Here is a 21349-nt window from a genome sequence, read left to right on the forward strand (position 1 = left end):
GGTCTTTTACTGTGTGTGTGTGCGCTTGTGTGTGTGTGTCAGGGTCTCAGCTGTCTCAGCCTCCATTAGTCTCTAATAGGGCTGTCACTCAGGGCTTTTAACTCTGCTTGTTAGCATGGCAGACAACCAACAAACCTGCTGCCCCTCGCTTTCTGTGCAGCCAGTCCCAATCCCACAGATGTTACCATTAGCATCACTCCCCGCCCACCCACTCATCCAGGTCTCTTCATGTGCAAACATAGACAAGCGTGCTGGCTGAGATGAATCCTAGCGCAAACCGCAGCACCTGCGGGGGAAAAGATTCTCAACAGCGCTGCTTTTCTGGAGCAGAGCACCAACTACATGCAGGCTCAGTAATCTGATGTACGTACAGTTTTAGCGGGAATTCCCCAGCGTCCCCACAGTGACCTGCTGGGTCTGTGTGCAGCGTGGTGACAGGTGTGTCCGTTAATTAAAGCTCAGAGCTAATGACAAGGCGGCAGACCTGAAGCCTGGCTGAAAAGATAAAGGGGCCCAGGGGATGGAGAACTGCCAGCACGAGCACACTGAAGACCGAAATCCTCATTGTTGACAATACATTGAAGAAAAGGGGGCACTTGGTGGTTTGTCTCCATTATAAAAATTCAATTTTACGTTAACGAAACTGCCGGTCAAGGTATTTCTCAAGAGTAAGAGAGCGAAGGAGCAGAACGGTGAATTGAATAAAAGGAAGGAATTTTAAAAAAGGCTTAAATTAGCATGACTTGCTCAATATGGCCCCAGTAACCTCAAGAAATTCCAACTTTTTTTTAAAGAAATAGTCTGGACTTTTGTGGTTAAGACTGTCGCAGGAACGTAGCAGCACACAATAAACTGGAACTCTTCGTCCCACTGCATAGCAGTCAGGTCTTCACTTGTAGCTCTGCAGCACACCGAGAGACAGTGCAGCCAGACTGTGGACTAGTCGGGAAAGGGGACAAAGAGCTCAGATACATGGGAAGTAAATTAGGGCCGAAAAAGGCAGGAACGGGCAAGGACGGAACCCGAGAGAGCAGGCAGCTGTGAGGAGGTGCAGTTTGTCCTTGTTAAACTCACAGCCATATGGCCGGCATCTGAGCTGGTTCTGGAGGTGATTTTTATAGCTGCTTTTATAGCTTGGCAAGCTCGACCTGCTCCAATGAGAGAGTGCCTGCCTACCTGCCAGTGCACGGCCATTCAGCTGATGGAGAGGAATAAACATGAATAATGTCCTGAACTTTATTCTGCATTTGGAATATTAAAAAGCACCAAGATCCTACGCCTTGGAAAGAGATTAGTTGGGTTATACGGTTGAGGCTGCTCCCCCGTCCTTCCCCTTTTGTCTCTTCTTTGCTGCAGTCTTTGCCCCCTGCTCTACCCATCATCCATTTCTCTAGGCCTTCTTCAGCTATTAGAGGGTCATGGAGATATACATCCACTTGAAATGAAAACATTGTTGATTTTAGTCGCATCAATCCCCGCCCTGATGGATAATATTATATGTTATAATAGGTGTACAATGAAGACCTGATGATGATGATGATGACCTGTTCAGGGCTAAGTATCTGTCAAGTGGGAACAAATCACAGTTTAGGTTTCACCAACAAACACGATAAATATTTCAGTATACAGCAGCTCTCCATCACATGTACCCCATTACTTGGCCATTATAATCAATGGCAAATGGCTGCATTTTCAAGATAAGCACATGCTTGACTACGCACACACACACACACACACACACACACACACACACAACATCAGTACTTCAAGATCACTGTGCACATTTTCTTCTTCTTTAAATAGTCATAGAAGCACAGTTCCTTCTAAGTAAAACCACACGATGGGAAACTGTCTCCACTCATACTCACACACATACATTATATCTGCCATGCAGCTAATTTCTTTTCATCTTTTCTCACAAAGTTCATTAGGTTTTGCTGCCGTTGTTGTTTGAGCTGCCAAGCCTCTCCACCAAATTGCATTTCTCAGCCATTTCTCTCAGTGTTTGAACTGGAAATATGAAGAAGATCAGGTTTCCACTGGGGGGAATTGGTGTGTGTGTGTGCGTGTGCGTGTGTGTGTGTGTGTGTGTGTGTGTGTGTGTGTGTGTGTGTGTGGCTAAGTGGAGGTTTCTCGTCCTTTGTGAGACTCTTTTGTGGACAGATGTTCCATGCACATATGGCGAGGCTTGGAGTGGACAGGCGAAGATTATGCACTCAGAGTTTGAATAATTTTTTTTTGCTCTGGTCAGTTTGCTAAACTTGATCAGCAGGAAAGTCCAGAGTGGTAAAAAAAACAAAAAATCATGTGATGTGAACATTATGACAATGAAAGTAAAAAGGCCAAAAATGTTTAGGAAAGAAAAAAAAATGAATGCACAGGAAACAAAGATTTAACCTGCTGTCAGTCAGTGTTAAACAATCCTTTGGTTAGCAGCTTAATTGTCAATGCGTGCAGATGCATCTTCGCTGCAAACTGCAATGGAAACAGACTCAGAGAATAAATCGTGACACTTAACGTCATTTGTCGGCGAAGAGATGAAAAATAGCAGCAGACGAAAATGTCAGACCTGTGTGGACCAATGAGGAGACTGCAACGTTGCTTGAATTAACACACATCCATTGCATTTTCTGCTTTCTGGTTTTCCATAATTTGAGGTTTGAGTGGCACTTTTTTAATTACCTCATCTGGTTGCAATTCTTTAATGGCATCAGACTGGAGAATTAACGCCACCAACTGTTTGTCTTGGTGCGCCCAACTCCTAATATTTGCATAACAGCATGCAAACAGGCTTTAATTCATACTTTATTTTGCCGATTTTATGGAAATTCTGTTCATATTTGGGCCACAATGACTATTGATTTCTCTGTGTCTATAATTGGCCACTTCTCTGAACTAATGAGCATTTTAAATGTGTCATCGTTGGAGGTAAAAAGTTTGAAGCTGCAATTACAGAAAGTAACGCAGAAAGACTTATCTACTCTCAGTCTGTTTGAAAAGATCATCAGAGCTACAATCACCGACTGGCTGGATTGAGATGTGCGTCAAAAGTGAAACACGCACTGACGCACATGTTGGCCGCAGACATGACTGAGAAAAGTGATCGTTTATCTCTGTGCCAGGTGACCACATCTGTGGGGCCCGCGTTCATGTTTACATCATGATAATAGAGTCTCGACTCACCACACTGCCTCACTCCAACTCTCTCTTCCTCCTTCTCTTTTTCATCATGACGTTGTGTTGTGGAGGGCTCGTGGATGGTGGCCAGCTTAAACAGCTCCCCCTCTCTTCCCACCATCCCCCCCTCCCACTTGCTGTCACATCAAGCCTGACCTTCAGAAACTGACTGCAGGCTCGCTTTAAGTGTGTGTTGTGGTTTTGGCAAATGGCAAACAGGGGATATGTAGGAGGGAGACGGAGAAAGAAAGGCACAAATTCAACGGAGAGAAACGTCGGTTAAAAATACTTTGATTTGACAGCATTCATGCAGATGGAGGCAGGCGGAGAACGGCACGGCGGAGAGGAAGGAGAGCTGGAAAGACGGGTGGTACAAAGCTGAAATCTGAACTCCTGCCAAACTATTGTAAGAGTAGCCGCTCCGCCTGCAGCTGTCCTGGTAATCTTTCCCACTGCTCGTTCCCCCTCCACATCTGTCCTCATTCCTCCTGCGATGCCGATCTGATCGCAGAAACAGAGAGGCTTTCTTGGCGCTAAAAACCCTGGCCACACACTAACATAAGGGTACCTCTATGGCCAAACGCACTCCTGCATGATAGGCTGATATGTCGTGAAATCTAAAAGTGTGCATTCCGAAGAAAGAGAGAAGCAAGGTGGAAATAACTCCGGGTTGATGCACGCTAGGGTGAAATGGAGGAGAAAGGAGGGGACGTTAAATGGAAAATGGCCGTTTGCCAAGTGGCAAAGTGCCCTTTCAGCTGTCTGCTTGTTTTATACACACTCCTCCATCACAAACATCTCATCGCTGAGTGTGTGTGTGTGCCTGCAATAACTTGTTCCTTTGACCATAAAACGTTGAAGGCTTTGTTTTGCCGAGGGACTGCTAAGAAGCAACCATTCTCTTCAGCAGACAGGATTGGGGACACAGAGACGTGTAATTTAGAGCCTTACTTCCTGTCAGAGACTCATAAAGAGAGATGATAACACACTCATGGAGATGTGCCTGTCACAAGTTTCTCGACAAGCCTGCCAATGTGTGTGTGTGTGTGTGTGTGTGTGTGTGTGTGTGTGTGTGTGTGTGTGTGCCTGTAAGCGTGCTCATCAGTCAAACCCCTCTCCTCCCTGGCTGCATTCAAAGAAGCGTATTGTCTGCTCTTATCTGTGCATCTGTGCAGAAGGAGGAGAGGAGGCGCTGCAAGGTTGTAGTTAAACCTCCTGTTGCCCCTTCGCTTTTAAGCAGTGATTTATATTCACCTCTCAACCTTTACAAAACAGACGGGGACTGCGTGTTACTGAGTGATGAATGTGCCATTGATGGAAGAAGCTGGGGTCATCTCAGACTTTCAAGACAACTCCGCTTTTCTCCAGTCAGCTGTGAGCTACAGACAGGTGACCGAATAAATGAAAACCTGAATAAATGACTGGAGAAATGCAACTGCCACGCAGGGCTCGAAGACAGGTTTGATGAGTATAAAAATTAGTAATTTTCTTCGGCCTTTGCAGTCACCAGATCTCATCCCAGCTGAACACGGGGGATTTTAGAGTGATGTGTTCGACCACCATCGTCCAAACACTTTTGGAAAAATGTATCAGATCAACCTTTTCATTTAGAGCGCTTACCACCGCGCCACCTACCGACTAATCCGTCCTCAGCTCAGTGATGCTCTCCAAAGCTGTCACCACAGAAAAACGACCTTTTGAAAATACGTTTTAAATCAGCAATAACTGTTTTTTCTTTGTTTTTTCTTTGTTTTTTTCTTTTTTTTTTTTTGTCATTAGGGGGCAGCGCCAACAAGCTGCTAAATGCTCCATTACTTTATATACGCCAGCTGTCTGCTGTTTGGTGCTTGGCAAATTAGGCTACTGCACAAGGTGAGACTGAACCAAAGTGGTAAAGTAGCCGAAACAATGAGCTGAAAGATGCTAAAAGGAGAACTGGAGAATCGTGTGATAACTATCTGAAGATTCCTCACTACGAGTGACATTGTTGATCCACAAATATACTGATCATAGCGCCTTAAATGGATGATCCTCCACTGAAACACAGCAGTCTCGCTTGTAACAGTGAATCAAAAACCTACTTAAGTTTAAGTATAACAGAACAGATGTCACAATGTCGGAAAGTACAAAACAAGCTCTCCAATCACAGTAATGAGGGTACTTGTGATTAGATTGTTGTTTTCCGTCTACGTTCGAATGTTAGGCACTCGGAGCTGCCAAACATGTGCTTTTCAGCACGGTGTGGTAGCACTGGTGTATAACACTATTCTAAGTTGTACAGTATAAGTATTGTTTCTTGCTGTATTTAGAGCTCCCAGCTGAGTAGTAACCACAGTGAATGCAATAAAACAAAGACCTCTATTTGAAAAGGGCTCTGTTTGCTGTTAAAATGCTGGAGCAGTGATCAGGGTATCTAGCAGATTTTAGTTGCTATTTTGGAAAGTAAAAAAAAAAAATGCTCAAAATTCCCCCGCATCCACTATACCACACCGTGCCTGATTGTCAGTGCCCCGACATGAGAAAACCTGGCTGGTCTCGGGCCAGCTGGAGCAGCCCTGAGCTCCTCTGAGAACCAGAGTTACAAAGGCTCACTGTGCTGGAGTGGCACTGAGAACTGCACCCTGGCAGCAGCTCTGAGACTCAACCAACGCTGGGCAACACTTGAAAAGACCTGAGATTTTTCTGTCTGCTATTCACCTCCATCCACCTCGTTCTATTTCCTGCTGGCGTCGCCCTGTCTTAGCTTCGCTGTCTGTCTCTGCCTGTCTGTCCTCCAGTGTCCCTATTTGTCTATAAAACACATTTTCATGGGTGGACTTGGACAGGCCAGATGACTCAACCTGAAATTTTCTTTCTGTTCTCTTTCACCTTCTTTCTCTGTTCATTCCTCTCTCCCTCTCTCAGTATCAGATTGCCACTTTCCAAAATAGCTTGCCCTTTCACACAGTAATCCATTGGCAGCATTGTTTTTCAAAAGAGAGAGTGACAGTAAGAGACTTGGAGACTCTCCTGCCCTGTTTGCACAAGTTTTTTGCATCAAATCCCTTGACAACATGGCTGTGACGTCATCAGCGCGACACGGCTGGGCTAAGATCTGGTGCGGCGAGGTAGAAACATGGTACTAATCCTGCTGTAAGAGGCCTAAATGGCACCCACTAACTAGCAGCAGGGAGGAGGGATAAAGTATTGGGTGCAGGTGATAAGAGGGCAGACAGAGAGAGTCAAGCAGCGGGGAAATCCCTGCTGAGGTCACACAACTATTCTGAGAGCTGACCCCCCCCCACTGGCTTTACCTCAAACTGGGCCCAACTAAAGCTGTTCAATAAAAAAATCCCACCCAAAAAAGCTGTCAGAGGGCAAATACCCTGCCTGATGCAACCTACTTCAATGATAGATGCAACATTATTTGCAATCGGTTTGTATCATTAAATCACATTTTCTTTTTTGTGAAAAAACATGCGTAACCCTGTGGGATATCTGTGACATTTAGCAGGATTTGTGATACTCTATTTGAGTTCAGTAAATCAGGAGTAAAGACAGACAGCCAAAGAATGTCTTGGACTGAGCTTCGGGTCTAATCGCTTTATCCCTGCGTGTGACCACAACACTACTGTCCCAAACACCATTATACAAATACTGTACCGCAACGAGCATTAATATAACTGAGGCCTTTGTGAAAGCTATAAATAACTAGGGTTACTCAAACAAGTCACATTTTTCGACCATTCTTGCACCCGCTGCCACTGAATCAGGTAGGTTTGTCCATAATCCAAGAACAAACAGCCAATATTTGACTTTCCGTTTGTTATTCAGTGTCACAGATAAGCTCAGATGCCACAAGTCGGGTGACGCCCACCAGCCAAGTTGCAACCTTGAGGCTCTGGTGTTAAAAAATGTTTTGTCCCTGTGCCACTGCTTTGGGAAGCAGAGGGTTTTAATAAGCTTTCTGTTATGATGGTTATGGTTAAAGCACTATATATATACTCAGCATCGGCAAATACAGTCGCTTGCTGGTCACTACCACGCTCTCAGCAGCTTGGTTTGCTTCGTTTTGGTGGACATGTCAGCGTTTGCAAGCTAGCAAGCTAGCTTGTAACCCAGAAAACTCACTGGTTCCTGGTGGGTTGAAGCCCGCGAGCTACATTATAACATGAGAAAAGAATATAAGCTAGCTTGCTCATCGGCTAACAACCTGCATTTTCTCTCACAATTTATGCAACGTCGTGCCAAGTAGCATTTTACACTAAACTTGCTAACCCACCAACGGATTGCTAATTAGTTTCTGCAGGATGCATTGTGGTGTGCCGCCATTAGCAGGCCTTTACTCAAGCTCAAGACCAAGACATTATATCATGTTTAAAACAATAATTTGCAAAGGTTATGTGCTAGACTGTTTCCAATCTTTATGCTAAGCTAAGATAGCTGTCTGCTGTATGCTTCATATTTAGCATACAAGCATGAGAGTGGTCTCATCTAACTCTCAGCAGGCCCACAAATAAGCATACTTCCTAAAACAATGAACTGTTAAATAAAACTTGCAAACTGTATAGTGTGGCTTTTAATTTCTCTTAGATGTGATAAAGAAAAGTTAGTAGCCATAGTTTCTGCTACTCTCGTGTCGCGTCTTTTAGCTGAACGTGAAGTGAAATGCTCACCAGCAGTGAGAATGTTGAACTTTTTGGGCGTTCGCACATGTGTGTTAGTTTGCAAAGTGTGTTTGCTGACAGCAGTTTGGTCACATAACATCGTTTGCGTCCAGCTGCAGCCTCGGGTGGGATGCACCCTCACCTATGCAGTAAAGGGCAGCTCCTGACCCTTGATCCCCTGAAGGTTCAGCTCAGACTCGAGGTGATGAGCGGCCACCCTCAGCGGCTTTGTGTCCGGCATGCGGGCGGCGGAGCTGATCTCGGCATCATGGCCACCGGGTCAGTCCAAGGTGTGAAGCCACTGACCCGACTTCTAAGCTGTTGTCTCTTTGCCTTTTTGCTCCCAGCAGACGAACGTGGCTGTTTGCTGGAACCCAAACACAAATATCAAAGTCACACCAACTCGTTCTCACCCGCCTATTTCCTCCTCCTCAAATCCTTTGCCCTACCTATGTATAAATAAACATGTGTACAGGCGGTCGACTCACCTTTCCTGCCCACCATCCCCTACTTAAATAAACATGCAGGGGGAAGCTAGGGGTTAATAGGGCCAAGTTTAGGGAAAAGGAGGAGAAGGGAGGGAGCGAGCGAGGCACTGGAAGGAGGGGTGAAGGTGAGGGAGGCCCAGGGGAGCTCATTATACTCAGACAGAGGAGACATTAACTCACATACACACACTTTGACACACACCTCCAAACTTCTTTAACACACACACAGAGACTTATTACTCTCCATGTGTAACATGTGCTGGCTTAAAGCCCCATTAACACACAAAGTTTTATAAGCGTACTTATTGAAAGCAGTAACCCAGAAAACTCACTGGTTCCTGGTGGGTTGAAGCCCGCGAGCTACATTATAACATGAGAAAAGAATATATGTCTGCACTGCAGGATATTAAAGCGTGTGCAGCACAGATCTGATCTCTTCTATGTGTCGTTTTAAGGTTTGGATTTTCTTATGGAAGCTTCTCTTTATGAAGAACTTTTTTTTCAGGAACAGGCAGGTATATGTGTGTTATTATAATAATATTACAGTGTTCCTTTTGTCTCTCCCGGCCTCGCTCTGTGTTAGCCTGGCTGTGTTTATTTACAAGTGCTTGTTTTATGATCATCGCTTTAATTGATAGTTAACCATGGCTCTGCTCTCCCACTGTTGGATGAACATAAACAAGTACTAAAGCAAAACATGTGTTACTCTCTCAGCTCTGTGTTTGTGTGTGTGTGAGTGTGCGCACATGACCCGGAGTGTGAGAGCCAGGAAAGCCAGACTGGTTTCATTATGCTCCAAACTAGCCCATTATGGTTAAGGAAAATCATCCAAACCCTAAACAGTTGCTATGGCAACGCCATGTCACCTCTCCCTTTTTTTCAGCCTCCCTCTCTCTCCTCGTTCGCTCTCTCACTCTCTCTCTCCCAGTTTCTCCTCGTCCCTCACCTCCGCGGCCTCCACCCATTCTTTGAGCCCCCCACCCCCCCACCCCCTCCTCCTCTGCTCTCTCCACCACATCATACTCGACACACACGCGAAACTTCCACGCACACAAACACACACACAAACGTGGCACCCGCTCTCTCCACCCCGCAGCGACCGGGTTTCACAGCCCCCCCCCCACCTCTCACACCGACTGCCCTCTGCTTAAAGAAAAATAAACCAGTGGAAAAGAACACAGAGCATAAAAAGCAGCAACAGGGTCTTTTTCTTTCCCCCCTCTGCTTTATTTTCTTCAGAGGTTATTGTTCTTAGTTATTGGCCCGTTTATTTCCTTCTCTGTAAAGCTCAAGGCAGGTTTCTGTGTAGGGATAACAGCACAAGGGGTAATTGTATCAGATCCTGTTGATGGTCAGTTTCAACCAGGTCAACATAATCAATATTAGCCTACTGGAAGACTTACACAGATTCTGTGTTCATCTTGATATTGGAAATATTTTGCCTTAGATTATACCAGAAATGGAACTTCTGAGTCCATCATTTTTAGTCTAGCCTTCCTGTCTTAACTACTTGTTGTAAGCCCATTACACTTATTGACCCAATGGTGCAAACTCATGATCTGGAGCCAAACTTTGTTCCAACCTGCAGAGCATTATTTTACATCATAAAGTTTCAAAGGACATAAAATATGCCTGTATGACTGAATTCTGGAAAAATGCATGCAAAATGATGCACAAGACAAGAGGAATATTTCGATTTGAGTGAACAGTGCAGCCATTTCACTCATTGTTAGCATTGTGTAGCTGGAGTTGGACCGAGCAGATACAGTAGTGATACTGTGACAGTGTGAAGTAAGATGACTTTTACAGCCTTAAAGTAATTGGAAAATACACTTGCTCACTGTCCTGATGAGAATTAGGTGACAAGATTGATACCACCCTCATGTTTTTATGTTAAAAATAAAGCTGCAGTAAGCAGTTGGTTATCTTAGCTTAGCATAAAGACTGGAAGAAGGTAAACAGCTAGAGTGGCTAAAACCTGCCAGCACCTCTAAAGCTCATTTGTTTAATCTGTACAGTGAGAAAAACAAAAGTTAGTAAAAACAAAAACAAAGATCGAGTGCAGGAGTTCTATCCTTGGACAGCTTTCCTCATGTGCAGTCTTTATGCTAAGCTAAGCTGTTGCTGCAGCTAATCCATCTAACTGTACAACATACGAGCATTAGAGCAGCATCAATGCCATCGTTTTAAAGCTAGCAGAGAGAAAAAAAAATGAGAGAAACTGCAAGTAAAAGGGTTCAAGTATAAATATCCTTTAAGAATACTGAGAGTGCGGCTCGAGGAACCTAAAACCTCACGCACACATGCTGAAAACATTATTAATGACTTAAAGTGGTCTAGTAGTGCAGCGCTTTGTGGCAGGTCTGGTGGTCTGTGATCCTTATTGGCTTGTGTTTGATGTCTCCTCTTAATGGCAAAGTCCCCTGCGTTATGATCACACACACACACACACACACACACATATACAGAAGCACACTTTATTATGAGAGCAGCCATTTGCCTTGTCGCCGTGATAAAGCTCTTGGCGCTCTATTGAGGTTGTTTTAAAGCCCAGACACCCTTAGCCATTACTCAGGTGATATGCCAGCGTCTGGTGATCAATGTGTCTCTAATAGAGAGAACGGGGGGTGAGCAAAAAGCGAGAGAAAGACAGCGATATTGATAGAGGGAGATAAAGATAAGCACAGAGAGTGATTGCACTTTTACCTTCTCATTCATCACGCTGTTGGTAGAGCACTAACTGGCCCTAACCTGCTCTGCAGTAATAGCCTGTCTGGGTGCTGTATTTACGAGGTGCCATCAAAACAATGGCATTTATCTCGGCACTCGGATCACACACTTTCATCGCTTTTATCATTATGTCTTCGCCTCTGTGTGCAGGTGTGTGTGTGTGTATGAGTCTCGCCCATTGACCCATGCTTTAGCAGAAGTGAGGAAAGCTCAGGGGTGAGTGTCGACTGCGAGGCGGCTAATGCTCCTTAAAGTTCAGCCAAATCCTGAGGTCAGCGTGCATGTTTTCTGTTTGCCTGTCTGACCTTCAGTCTGCTCATCTGTCTTACTGTCCATCAGTACCTCTGTGTTGCTCGTGCTCGCAGACAGAAACGCCTGCAGGTTTTGCAGGGGTTTCAGATCGCAGCCACTGCGGATCATAAGGTGGATTAAACAAGCACCGCAAGTGAGGAAGAAATAAAAAGACGAATTTGACTGTGCAGCGTTTGGTCTGTGCATGGGAAAGGGAAGCTGAAGAAGCAAAAACTTTGATAAGCAGGGTTGAGTGAGTTGGGGGAGGTGCCAGTGTGTGTGTGTGGGAGAGGTGGAGAGTAAGGAGGGCGAGAGTGCCAGGCGATGTAGGAGGGAGAGAAAGCGAGGGCGCGTCTGGAAAGCATCAAGCCATAGCTCGGCATATGTGCGGGTGCGTGCGCATGTGTGTGTTTTGTTGCTCCTCTGGTCTCTGGCTTGTTAACCTGCAGGTCACGGGCAGCTTCAATGCCTGGCACACAGCATGGGAATAATGACCTCTTCCACAGCAAAGCGCCCGCTCATGAATAAACACACGTACATAGAAACATACATCCTGAGTGCGTTCATGGCGTTTTAATGCCGCTGCCTCTCTACGTCAAACGTCCGCAACACCTTTGAAGGAATAGTTAGCCTTTTTGGCGGAACACGTGTATTCGCTTTCTGGCTGAGAGTTGCATCAGAAGATTGATACCACTCTTATAATTGTCTGCCATTTGCCGCTAGCTTTGCTTAGCATCAGACCAGAAACAAAGGGAACACTTGCACAACAACACTGCATATCTTGTTTGCTTGATGCATACACAAAAACAAAGCATAAAAATGACAATTCCTTAGAAGCCCACTGTTTCAGGCCAGGCTCGCAGACTTCCTGGAGTCTGAGACACCAAACTACAACTTGTTCTCTTCGTCTTTTTTTTTTTTTTTTGTACAGCTAAAACACATTAGATAAAATGTGTTTGTGAGCTTAGTGGTTGGCAAATTGGGTTAATTTTGGGCAGAGCTAGGCTAGCTATCTTAATGCTAAACTAAGCTAACAGCGAATGGCTGTGGCTTCATATTTAGCCCTTTTTTGCCATTTATACAAGCCCCTGGATCTTCACAGGAAGATTAATGTGAGAACTACTAGCATGCGCCAATAGCATAGAGCTACTAGCTGGTTTAGCTGGTATGGATTTTCTCATGTTGCCACTTTTCTTGTCTAAAGTTGGAAGTTTGTGGGGGGGGGGGGCATACCTCTCAGAGCAGTCTTTATGTCTTTGATCAGCAGTGTGCATGTGTGTGTGTGTGTGTGTGTCACAGAGAATGGTAGAGAGAGAGCAGCAGCTGCTGAGCTGTGTTTTGCCCTGTGAGACCTGGCCCGGCCTGGTGTTGTATTACATGTAGTGTTGCTGAGGCGAGGTAGGGTGCCAGCGTCTGACACCCGGAGCACTTCTCATGCTCTGGCACAGGCTATTGTAGTTTGGAATTCGAGCAATGCATTTGATCGGTTCGGTGTGTCTGTGTGGGCTTTATTTTGGACGACTCCCGGGGACAAAACAGCCACCAGAGAAGGGAAAGAGAGAAGAGGCAGAGGAGGTAAAGGGCAAGGGTTACCTGACGAATACATGTACTTTCATGGCACATCCTAGACGCCAGCGCCCAGCGTTTTCGTTTCGTTTTTCGTTTTCGATGTGATTCTGTAAAGTGAGCAACTGATTGAAAGAGGGGAAAGAAAAGAAGAATAACATTCCAGTTCACATTGTGTGGATGACAGGAGTGAACAGGAGGAGGACCCACAGATATTTTATCTGGCTCTGCTCGCTCCGCTCCGCTCCCCTCCTCGCTGCGAGGGAATCCCATCTTTCCTCTTTGACCTCGGCGCTCCTCTGACTCACAGCGAATGCAGGGCTGTGCATGTGTGCGTGAGATCGGTGTTCACCTTCAGACCGCTCAGAGTAATTAATACGAGCCTCGGCCGTGCAGTTATGAGGGCTGAATCACTCAAAGAGGAAACCTACACCTGGGTCTTGGCTTCAGCGTCTCGTCTACAGTTGAGGCCGAACGGCTCAGATGGTTCACTTTAAAGTCTTTCATCTGTGTTTGCGCCACAGTGATGCAATGCTGTATAGCTTTATATATACATGACTCTGTGTATTTTCACAGAGGTAATTACTGTGTTTGTCTTCCACTGCACTGAAATGAGATAAAGACAAATTTGTTAGTCTCAAAAACACATGCTTGGCATTGTGAAATGACTGCGAATTAATCCGATTGTGTTATTCCAGCAAGATCACGCAGAATCTCAGTAACATACTGTATCTTCAGGGGTGGAAGAAGTACTCTGCTCCTTTATGTAAAAGTACCAATATAACAATGTAAAAATACTCAACTACAAGAAAACTTCTGCATTAAAATTTCTAGGCCAGAAGTGGCCAGACTTTTTCTCTTTAAGGGCCAAAACTGCAACTCCATGGTGAGCAAAGGGCCAAAAGCAACCACCTGTTTATATTATCATTTTGTTCTATTTTATCTTATACAACTTTTGCCCACTGCCCCCATTTTGAGCATCCCTGTTCTAGAAAGTACAGATGCATTATCAAGATAATATAATTAATATATTATTAATACTATTGCATCAAAGTCTTCATCATTTTACTGCTGTAGCCTGTCAAAATGCAGCTAGCTTTAACCAATTTATAGACAGTTAGGTAGGTTTAGTCCAGTGGTTCTCAGCCCCTCCCAAGATAAATCTGAGGGGTCGTGAGATGATTAATGGGGGAGGAAAGAAGAAGAATCAAAGTTCTACTGCACAGATTTGTGTTTTACTTTGTCGCTTTGTGAAATATTGAACAATTGTATCTCTAAACTGAAATGAAACCTTCTGAGAAGTTTAAAGAGGAAATGTCTAATAACTCAGACCCTTGAAATCATGGCCACAAGGTAAAAGGAAACCACTGGTGTTGAATTTTCTAATCATATTATAAGTAACTGTCAGATAATATAGTGGTGCAGTAGAAGTATAAAGTAGCATAAAATGGATATACTCAAAGTAGTACTTTGAAATTGTAAAACAATAGTTCAGTAAATGTGCTTTGTTCCTTTCCACTGCTGCACCCTCTCAGGCTGTGCAGCTGGTAAGTTTCATCTGATAATGGCATTTAAAAGGCTTTGAAGCACAGAACAAACAGAGCTATCAATTTAAAAGACTAATCAATGGTACATTAAGACATTTAGACAGCTCGGGCATTAGCCTGTAATGCTGAGTTGGCAAAATGATTAAAAATGCAGAGTAAAAGTTTTGCAAGTGTCTCCGTGTACTTGAAAATGTGCCTGAAGAACATAGCTGAACGCAGGCAAGCACTTCATGTCCTCTTTTGAATGAATGGAAATGTAAATAAACCAGTCATTTCAGTCCATGTGGTACCACTCCCTACCGCTGCTATTGTTAAGACCACATTGGTGCAGCATAGTGCATATACTGCCACTTGTTGATATAAAGAGAGTATTGCAGCAAAAGCGCCTGGTAATATTTTTATTTCAGGTTGTAGAAGGACACCTAGTGGCACATGAGGGCATTGCAGAGGAAGTTGATAAAAACTTCCTCCCAAACTGTGTGAAAAGACTCAACAATTCAGCAGACATGTGTGAAAAGTGTGTTTATTGAAGGGAAGTAAACAAGGCACTGTACAACGGCACAATAAACACTCCTGATTTACCGCTGGACACATTGGAGGACTGAAATAATAACCAGTCCCCCAACCAGATAAGTGCATCTATGCTGTTGGTCAGCTTTATGTGTGATTTCCAGGTGATAGAGCAGGAAAGGTGAGCAGGATGTTGTCTTTAGTGTCTCCTCAGGGCTGGGTGTAGCGCAGGTATTTCTTCCCAGAAGGCAACTCTTTAGTGGTCACGCCGTTGGGGAAGAGAGCGGCAGCCTCGGCGTCAGAGAGCGAAGGAATGACCATGACTTTGTCACCAGGCTGAAAGAGACACAAGAACGGACAAATGCGCTTTAGACGCAGGGTCTAGTTTCCAGAACAGTCTGAGCGGAAGCCCTCACTCTGATGCTTTTCTTCAGTGTTGCAAATGAGGTCACATTACAATTAAATTGTTTGTTTGGAAGGAACACACTTCCGATTGTTGTCTGACATCCAGCTGTTGTTCCTATCAAGGTTCCACGCACCTGTTGCAAGTTATTTTGAAAAAAAAAGTGTCGGCTAAACAACTTTTCTTCTACATTTTATTTAACTGGAATTTCACCTGTATTCTCATGTGTTCTTCAGTTCCTCTTGCAGCACGACTGTTTTCTACATAGCTCGTTTTTAGAGTGCTGCCTGTTTTTGTGGAGAGAAGTGAGAGTCCTGAACTGTTGAAAGTTTGCACCGACTGTGAGGTCCGTATTTTGACTGACTTTGTTTTCAATCATTTTCACTTTATCTAAAAGGGAAAAATCGGCAGCGAGGAGGAGATGAAAACAGAAAGGACGTTAGATTTTTCAGTTAAAGAGTTAGATGAGAGGAAACTAAATAGAATATGTTAATGAGTGTTTTACAGGTGCTCACAGGGGGATTTTGTCAACCTTCCCCCCCGCTTTCAGCAATGCTAAGCTAAGCTAAGCTATAAGGCTGCAGCTTCAAGAGGAAGAATATAAAAAAGAAGATGAAGAAGACTAAGCAGAAGATGATGAAAAAGACGACAAAGAAAAACATGATGATGAAGAAGATGATAAAGAAGAAGATGATGAAGAAGAAGGTTTAGTCAGAAGCTGTGAGCATATTCATGGAAGTAAAACTGTTTCAGTAGGAATAAATGTCATTACTGCTGCCTTCACTAGATTAATGTTAATGAGTCGTATTGATCAGATGTTGAAAGTATTATTTCATTTATCTGTTATAATAACATTATCTTGGTGTCACAGCATGTATTTTCTATCTTCAGTGGCTAAACTGCACTGAAGGCTCAAATGTCGTGCTGTGTGTGTGAGTGCACAGTAAATGTAACCATCATAACATCATCTGTCGTTGCATTCATACTTCAGAGTGACTACACAATGATTACCTTCCAGTCCACAGGTGTGGCGACCTTCTTCTGTGCAGTGAGCTGCAGGGAGTCGATAACTCGCAGCAGCTCATCAAAGTTCCTCCCCGTGGTGGCAGGGTAGAGGATGGACAGCTTCAGCTTCTTGTCGGGGCCAATCACAAAGACCTGAAGTGGGTTAAGATGACACCGGATCAACACGACGCCCAGAATATGCTTCTTTCTTTTTTTTTTTTTACTCTAAATACATCCAGAAACACAAACCCATAATGTTGCTCTAATTTGATTGGCTCCCGGCCAAATGATGTGGTAGTCAACAGCAACAAAATTAAATGAATCAAATAGAAAGTCGACAGATTTTTCTACCAAAGACAAATTTTGTTGGCATATGGCATCCGTTGATTTTGGACCATGATCAATGGGGGACAGGTTTCTTACACAGCGGGCGGTGAGGGGCAATCCATCCTTGTCTCTCTCATCGGGGTCCAGCATGCCCAGCTGGACGGACAGCTCTCTTTTGTCATCAGCGATGATGGGGAAGGGCAGAGCGCTTTCAGCCTCACTGTTGAATGCCATCACATCCTGCACAGAGGGAAGGGACCCAATCAGCTTTGTTCATGCACCACGACCACAAGTCCAAAAAAAGTTGGGGCGATGTGTAAAACGTACATAAAAACCGAATGTAATCATTTGCAAACAAACTGTTTACCGCCATCAGGTTTATGAAGTGTTCCAGAGCCCCTGTATTAATCTCCGTTATCCAATCATGTGTCCACAAAGTGGTGAACCTCATTCTATCCTCACTTGTGAGCGACTGAGCCTTTCCAGGATGCTCCTTTCATACCTAATCATGATACTATCACCTGTTACCAATCAACCTGTTTACCTGTGGAATGTTCCAAACAGGTGTTTCTGGAGCGTTCCACATCTTTCCCAGCCTTTTGCTGCTGCTGTCCCAACTTGTTTGAAACGTGTTGCTGCATCAAACTTCAATGACGCTGATGAGCTCAAACATTAAATATATTGACTTTGTGCTGTTTTTTTATGGAGTATGTGCCAAAAAGGATTATAAATTATCACATTCTGTTTTATTTATGTTTTACACAGCATCCCACAGGTTTGATGAGTGACCAGAGGCTTTTAATCTTTAACTCTTGTCTGAGACATCAACAGTGATTTAACATGTTACAGCATGTTACTACATGAACTCAATGAACTGAACTCTGAATGTCAATATTGTTTCCTCCCAGATAACCTGTGAGGACAGAAAAAAAAAAAAGCAGCATGCAGTTTTCAGCTTTTTTGGCAGGGAGTCAGGTGGAGTTACCATGAAACCACACAGTTCATCTAACTGACACTTGGCCAGCGAACATTCCCATTTGGACCAATCGCAGGCCTTTCTGAGGAGGCGTTGTTGTAATGTGGTAACCCAGTTAAAAGCCAATCACAGCGAATCCACGTCTGTGTTGAGGGTTTAACCCATGAATGTCTGACTCGTGAGTTTCCACCAAGATACCACGGAGGCACACGCAGAATTGCAAATGCTATTCAGAGTTAGAGGCGAGGAGGAGTGAGTTTTATTTATCTTGACTGACAGATAAAGTTTAAAGTTTCATGATAAAGTTTCATTACAGGGATTCACAGTGAAAATTCACTGGATTAAATAAAAAACTGACTATATTAAAAGGTAAAGCATATCAAGTATTCTATTAAATTAAAATACAAATTATTTAATTACATGTGATTTAATTTAAATAAGAAGTTCCATTGGATTAAAATTAATTGCCTTAAATTTTCGATTAGTATAGATTAGATTTAATAGAATAAAAGCATAAATTCAAATTAAATACATTTATTATATATAAATTCAATTTAATTCTAATTAAATAAATAAATATGAATAAAATTAATATGGACGGACAGGTAAAATGGTTAATATTTAATGCACACACTAGATCTGAAGGACGCTTTTTAGTTTTGAGGAAAAATTCAAACACAGCTGAGATACTTCAAGTTCATCAGTTATGCAAGCCACATTTTTCACGTGTCCAGGGTGCAGAGAGTTATGCAAACTGTCATCTCCTGTGTTTCTGGATTGGTTTTGGTCAGACTGGGAGGACTGAACTCTGATTACAGGACAGCAAAGCGAGGACAATGTGCACAAGAGATTAAAACAGTGAAGCTGGAAGCTGATCGGCATGCGATCACAGTGACTGATGACTGTGCTGCCAGTGTCTCCAGCTAGGAAGCCACTGAAAGTTTTAAAACGCCCATGTTATGCAACAGAAATATATTATTCCGTGTTATGCAGTGAACATGTGTGTGCATCCCCAACCTTGCTCCAGTTGCTGTGATCCTCGACGCTGTCAATAGACAAGGCAATCATCTTCACACCTCGTTTCTTAAACTTGTCGCTGATCCTAGCGGCGCAGGCGAGCTCAGTGGTGCAGACGGGGGTGAAGTCCCTCGGGTGGGAGAACAGGATGCCCCATCTATAGAGCAAAACACACATAAAGCAACGAGGTCTTTGTTCTACACATCAGAACTCTGCACTCATGTGTTCCTATTTAAAGACTGACCTTGCATAGAGCTTACAGTTTATGGACTTGCCATGTTGCACAGCTCAAGGGCTACCTGTGCTGAATGAAGAACTAAAGGTCGAACCTGCACCAAAGCATGTAATGCACACTGAATAGCTAATCTAAGGTTTGTACATTTATTCTGTTTCATGTGTTTCCTGCATACATGCCTTTATGCACAAATGTGTCCCATAGATGAAGAAGAGGCCAAGAAGCCTAACTGCAAGTAAGAGCACAAGCAGTGGAGCTGAGGCAGAGGAGGAAGAAATGCTGATGTGAAAAGGGGAAGCCGGAGAACATCAAGTCCCAGTAGAGGAAATTCCAACCAAAGATTGAAGCAACAGGTGTCTGCAGATTTGACTCAAGCTCAAGACATTAGCCAGCTGTGCTGTGCTGGATATTTATAATGTGTTTCACATGGAGGGGGCGAAGGGTAAGAAAAACAAGAGTTTTCCTGTGAGAACATCACAGGGCGAGGGTTAGGGTGTGTGTGTGTGACAACTGAAAGTGTCGATCTCGGATCACATGAGTTTTCTACCCCCCGTGATTTGTGTGGATTTATTCTTCAGCGCGTAACAGCGAGCTATCACATGAGGCCGAGGGAAGGAAGCTTTGCTCCTCACAGGCATTGTGATCGGCTGATTACGGACTGACCAGACGCTCAGATTAGCTCAATTCGTAACAGCAGAACAAACCCATTGTCACTGACGCAGTTTCTAAAAGGCACGTCATCAGAGGCTGGTGCTCATTTAAACACAGACAGGAAGTTAAATATTAATCGTTCGATTTTTGGCTGCAAAACCTTCATCTGTGAATTTGCATTGCACAACTTAGTTCAAAAATGGGCTATTCTAAGGCAGATGATTCCTCACCAAACATGCATTGAATGCATTTGAATTGAACACTTTTTTTTTTTTGCTTTGCTGGGATTGCAAGGTTGCACAACTTTTCCACTTGGCAACAACAGGCACACACACAAAAAAAACAAGCTCAGTCGACCAATTGCTTAAAAAACAAAGGGGGCCTTCAAACGACGCCACAGCCGCAACAGTTGACGGCCTCTCCCGGCCTATTCCCACTTAGAAAAGTAAGAATGAAGTCACTGTGCAGCTGCTGTGACTGGAGGGTTACTTATGTTGATGAGCACAGTTTCAGCAGGATGTGACTGTTTGGATAGAAGTTGCTCTCTGAAACAAGTAGATGTTAAATTAAATAAGAATAACACACTCTATGTTCAACCCTGGCTGCATGTGTGCGGTTTATGTAATAGATGCAGCAGTGATAACATTACTTTCTCTCTATGCACAAGCCAGCCAAACCTGACAGGGCTGGACATGAGACTGGATGGCAGGAGCAGATAACATTGTTCACAAAGACAATCAAAAGGCAGAAAAGGTCCACACTGTGTGCACACTTCACTGATGGAATGACCAGAGAGGCTGAAAGACAGAACAGCTGCGCTTTATATCACATTTGTGGTACATTAATATTGTCTGATCCAACCTAGTCACGCTTGTGTAACCTGGCTGTGCCATCCAGCAGGTGTCGCATGAATTAAAAAAAAAAATCATGAGCCTTTGCTGTTCATCAGCACAAAACTGAACAGGCCCGCAGACAGGCGCGGCTCGATCAAACTATGCACCGTTACAAGCGCATCTGCCAAAGCTCTGAATAACACAAGCGGGGTTATGATGGGATGCCTGCGCAACTTACGAGTTGCCCAGGAAGTCGTGGAACTTGATCCTGCCGATGGTGGTGTCGGCCTCGAAGTTGGGGAACTCGTCTCCCAGCAGAAGTCCAGGCATGATGGTCTCTTCTCTGCAGCTCCGGCACGAGAGAACGGAAGAGGGGGCCGATGGGTTCGCCTGCTCGACCTGCAGCGATCAGGACTACACGAACAGACCCGGATAGAGGCGGAGTTAACTGCAGTCACACAAATGCGAGTGCTTTTTTTTTCTACTTCTTCTTTAAAACTTTATTAAACGAACACAAACACGTTACAGAAAGGAGAGATGTATAAACACAGATTCACACAGACGATAAATAATCCACAACATATTCAAAGCTTTTTTGATTTTAAAGGCAGAGTCATATTCAAGTTGAACATAAAAGAAGATAAAAACACATGGCTGATTAAATGTTTTTTCTGCTGTTGTGGGACAATGCAATGGATATTACAATTCAATGTGGCAACATTTTTATTATATTCTTATATGTAATGTACATATAGAGTATTTTTACTCTGCATCCTGTTGTTATTGTCCCTTTTTTAATCTTTTTCTGTCTCTCTTTTATTCTTTGCTATCTGTAACAGTTTAATTTCCCCCGGTGTGGGGTTAATAAAGTTTGTCTTAACTTACCTTTTCTAAATTGAAGGGACAGATGGCACGTCTGTTTTAAGAAGCAGGTAGGTGTGGTTGTC

The 21349-nt window shown here is 43.8% G+C and overlaps 1 protein-coding gene across 1 annotated transcript; it reads right to left on the reverse strand.

Annotated features, from left to right (window-relative positions):
* Nucleotides 1-14952: 14952 nt before the first annotated feature.
* prdx6 (peroxiredoxin 6) lies at nucleotides 14953-20829 on the reverse strand. The gene is made up of 5 exons (XM_041934670.1): nucleotides 20641-20829; nucleotides 18684-18840; nucleotides 16787-16930; nucleotides 16370-16516; nucleotides 14953-15291 (listed from the first exon to the last, which is right to left on the reverse strand). The coding sequence occupies exons 1-5, from the start codon at nucleotides 20730-20732 to the stop codon at nucleotides 15166-15168; spliced, it is 666 nt and encodes a 221-aa protein (XP_041790604.1). The 5' UTR covers nucleotides 20733-20829; the 3' UTR covers nucleotides 14953-15165.
* Nucleotides 20830-21349: the final 520 nt, after the last annotated feature.

Source organism: Chelmon rostratus, chromosome 4, assembly GCF_017976325.1.
Source record: "Chelmon rostratus isolate fCheRos1 chromosome 4, fCheRos1.pri, whole genome shotgun sequence".
NCBI classification, from domain to species: domain Eukaryota; kingdom Metazoa; phylum Chordata; class Actinopteri; order Chaetodontiformes; family Chaetodontidae; genus Chelmon; species Chelmon rostratus.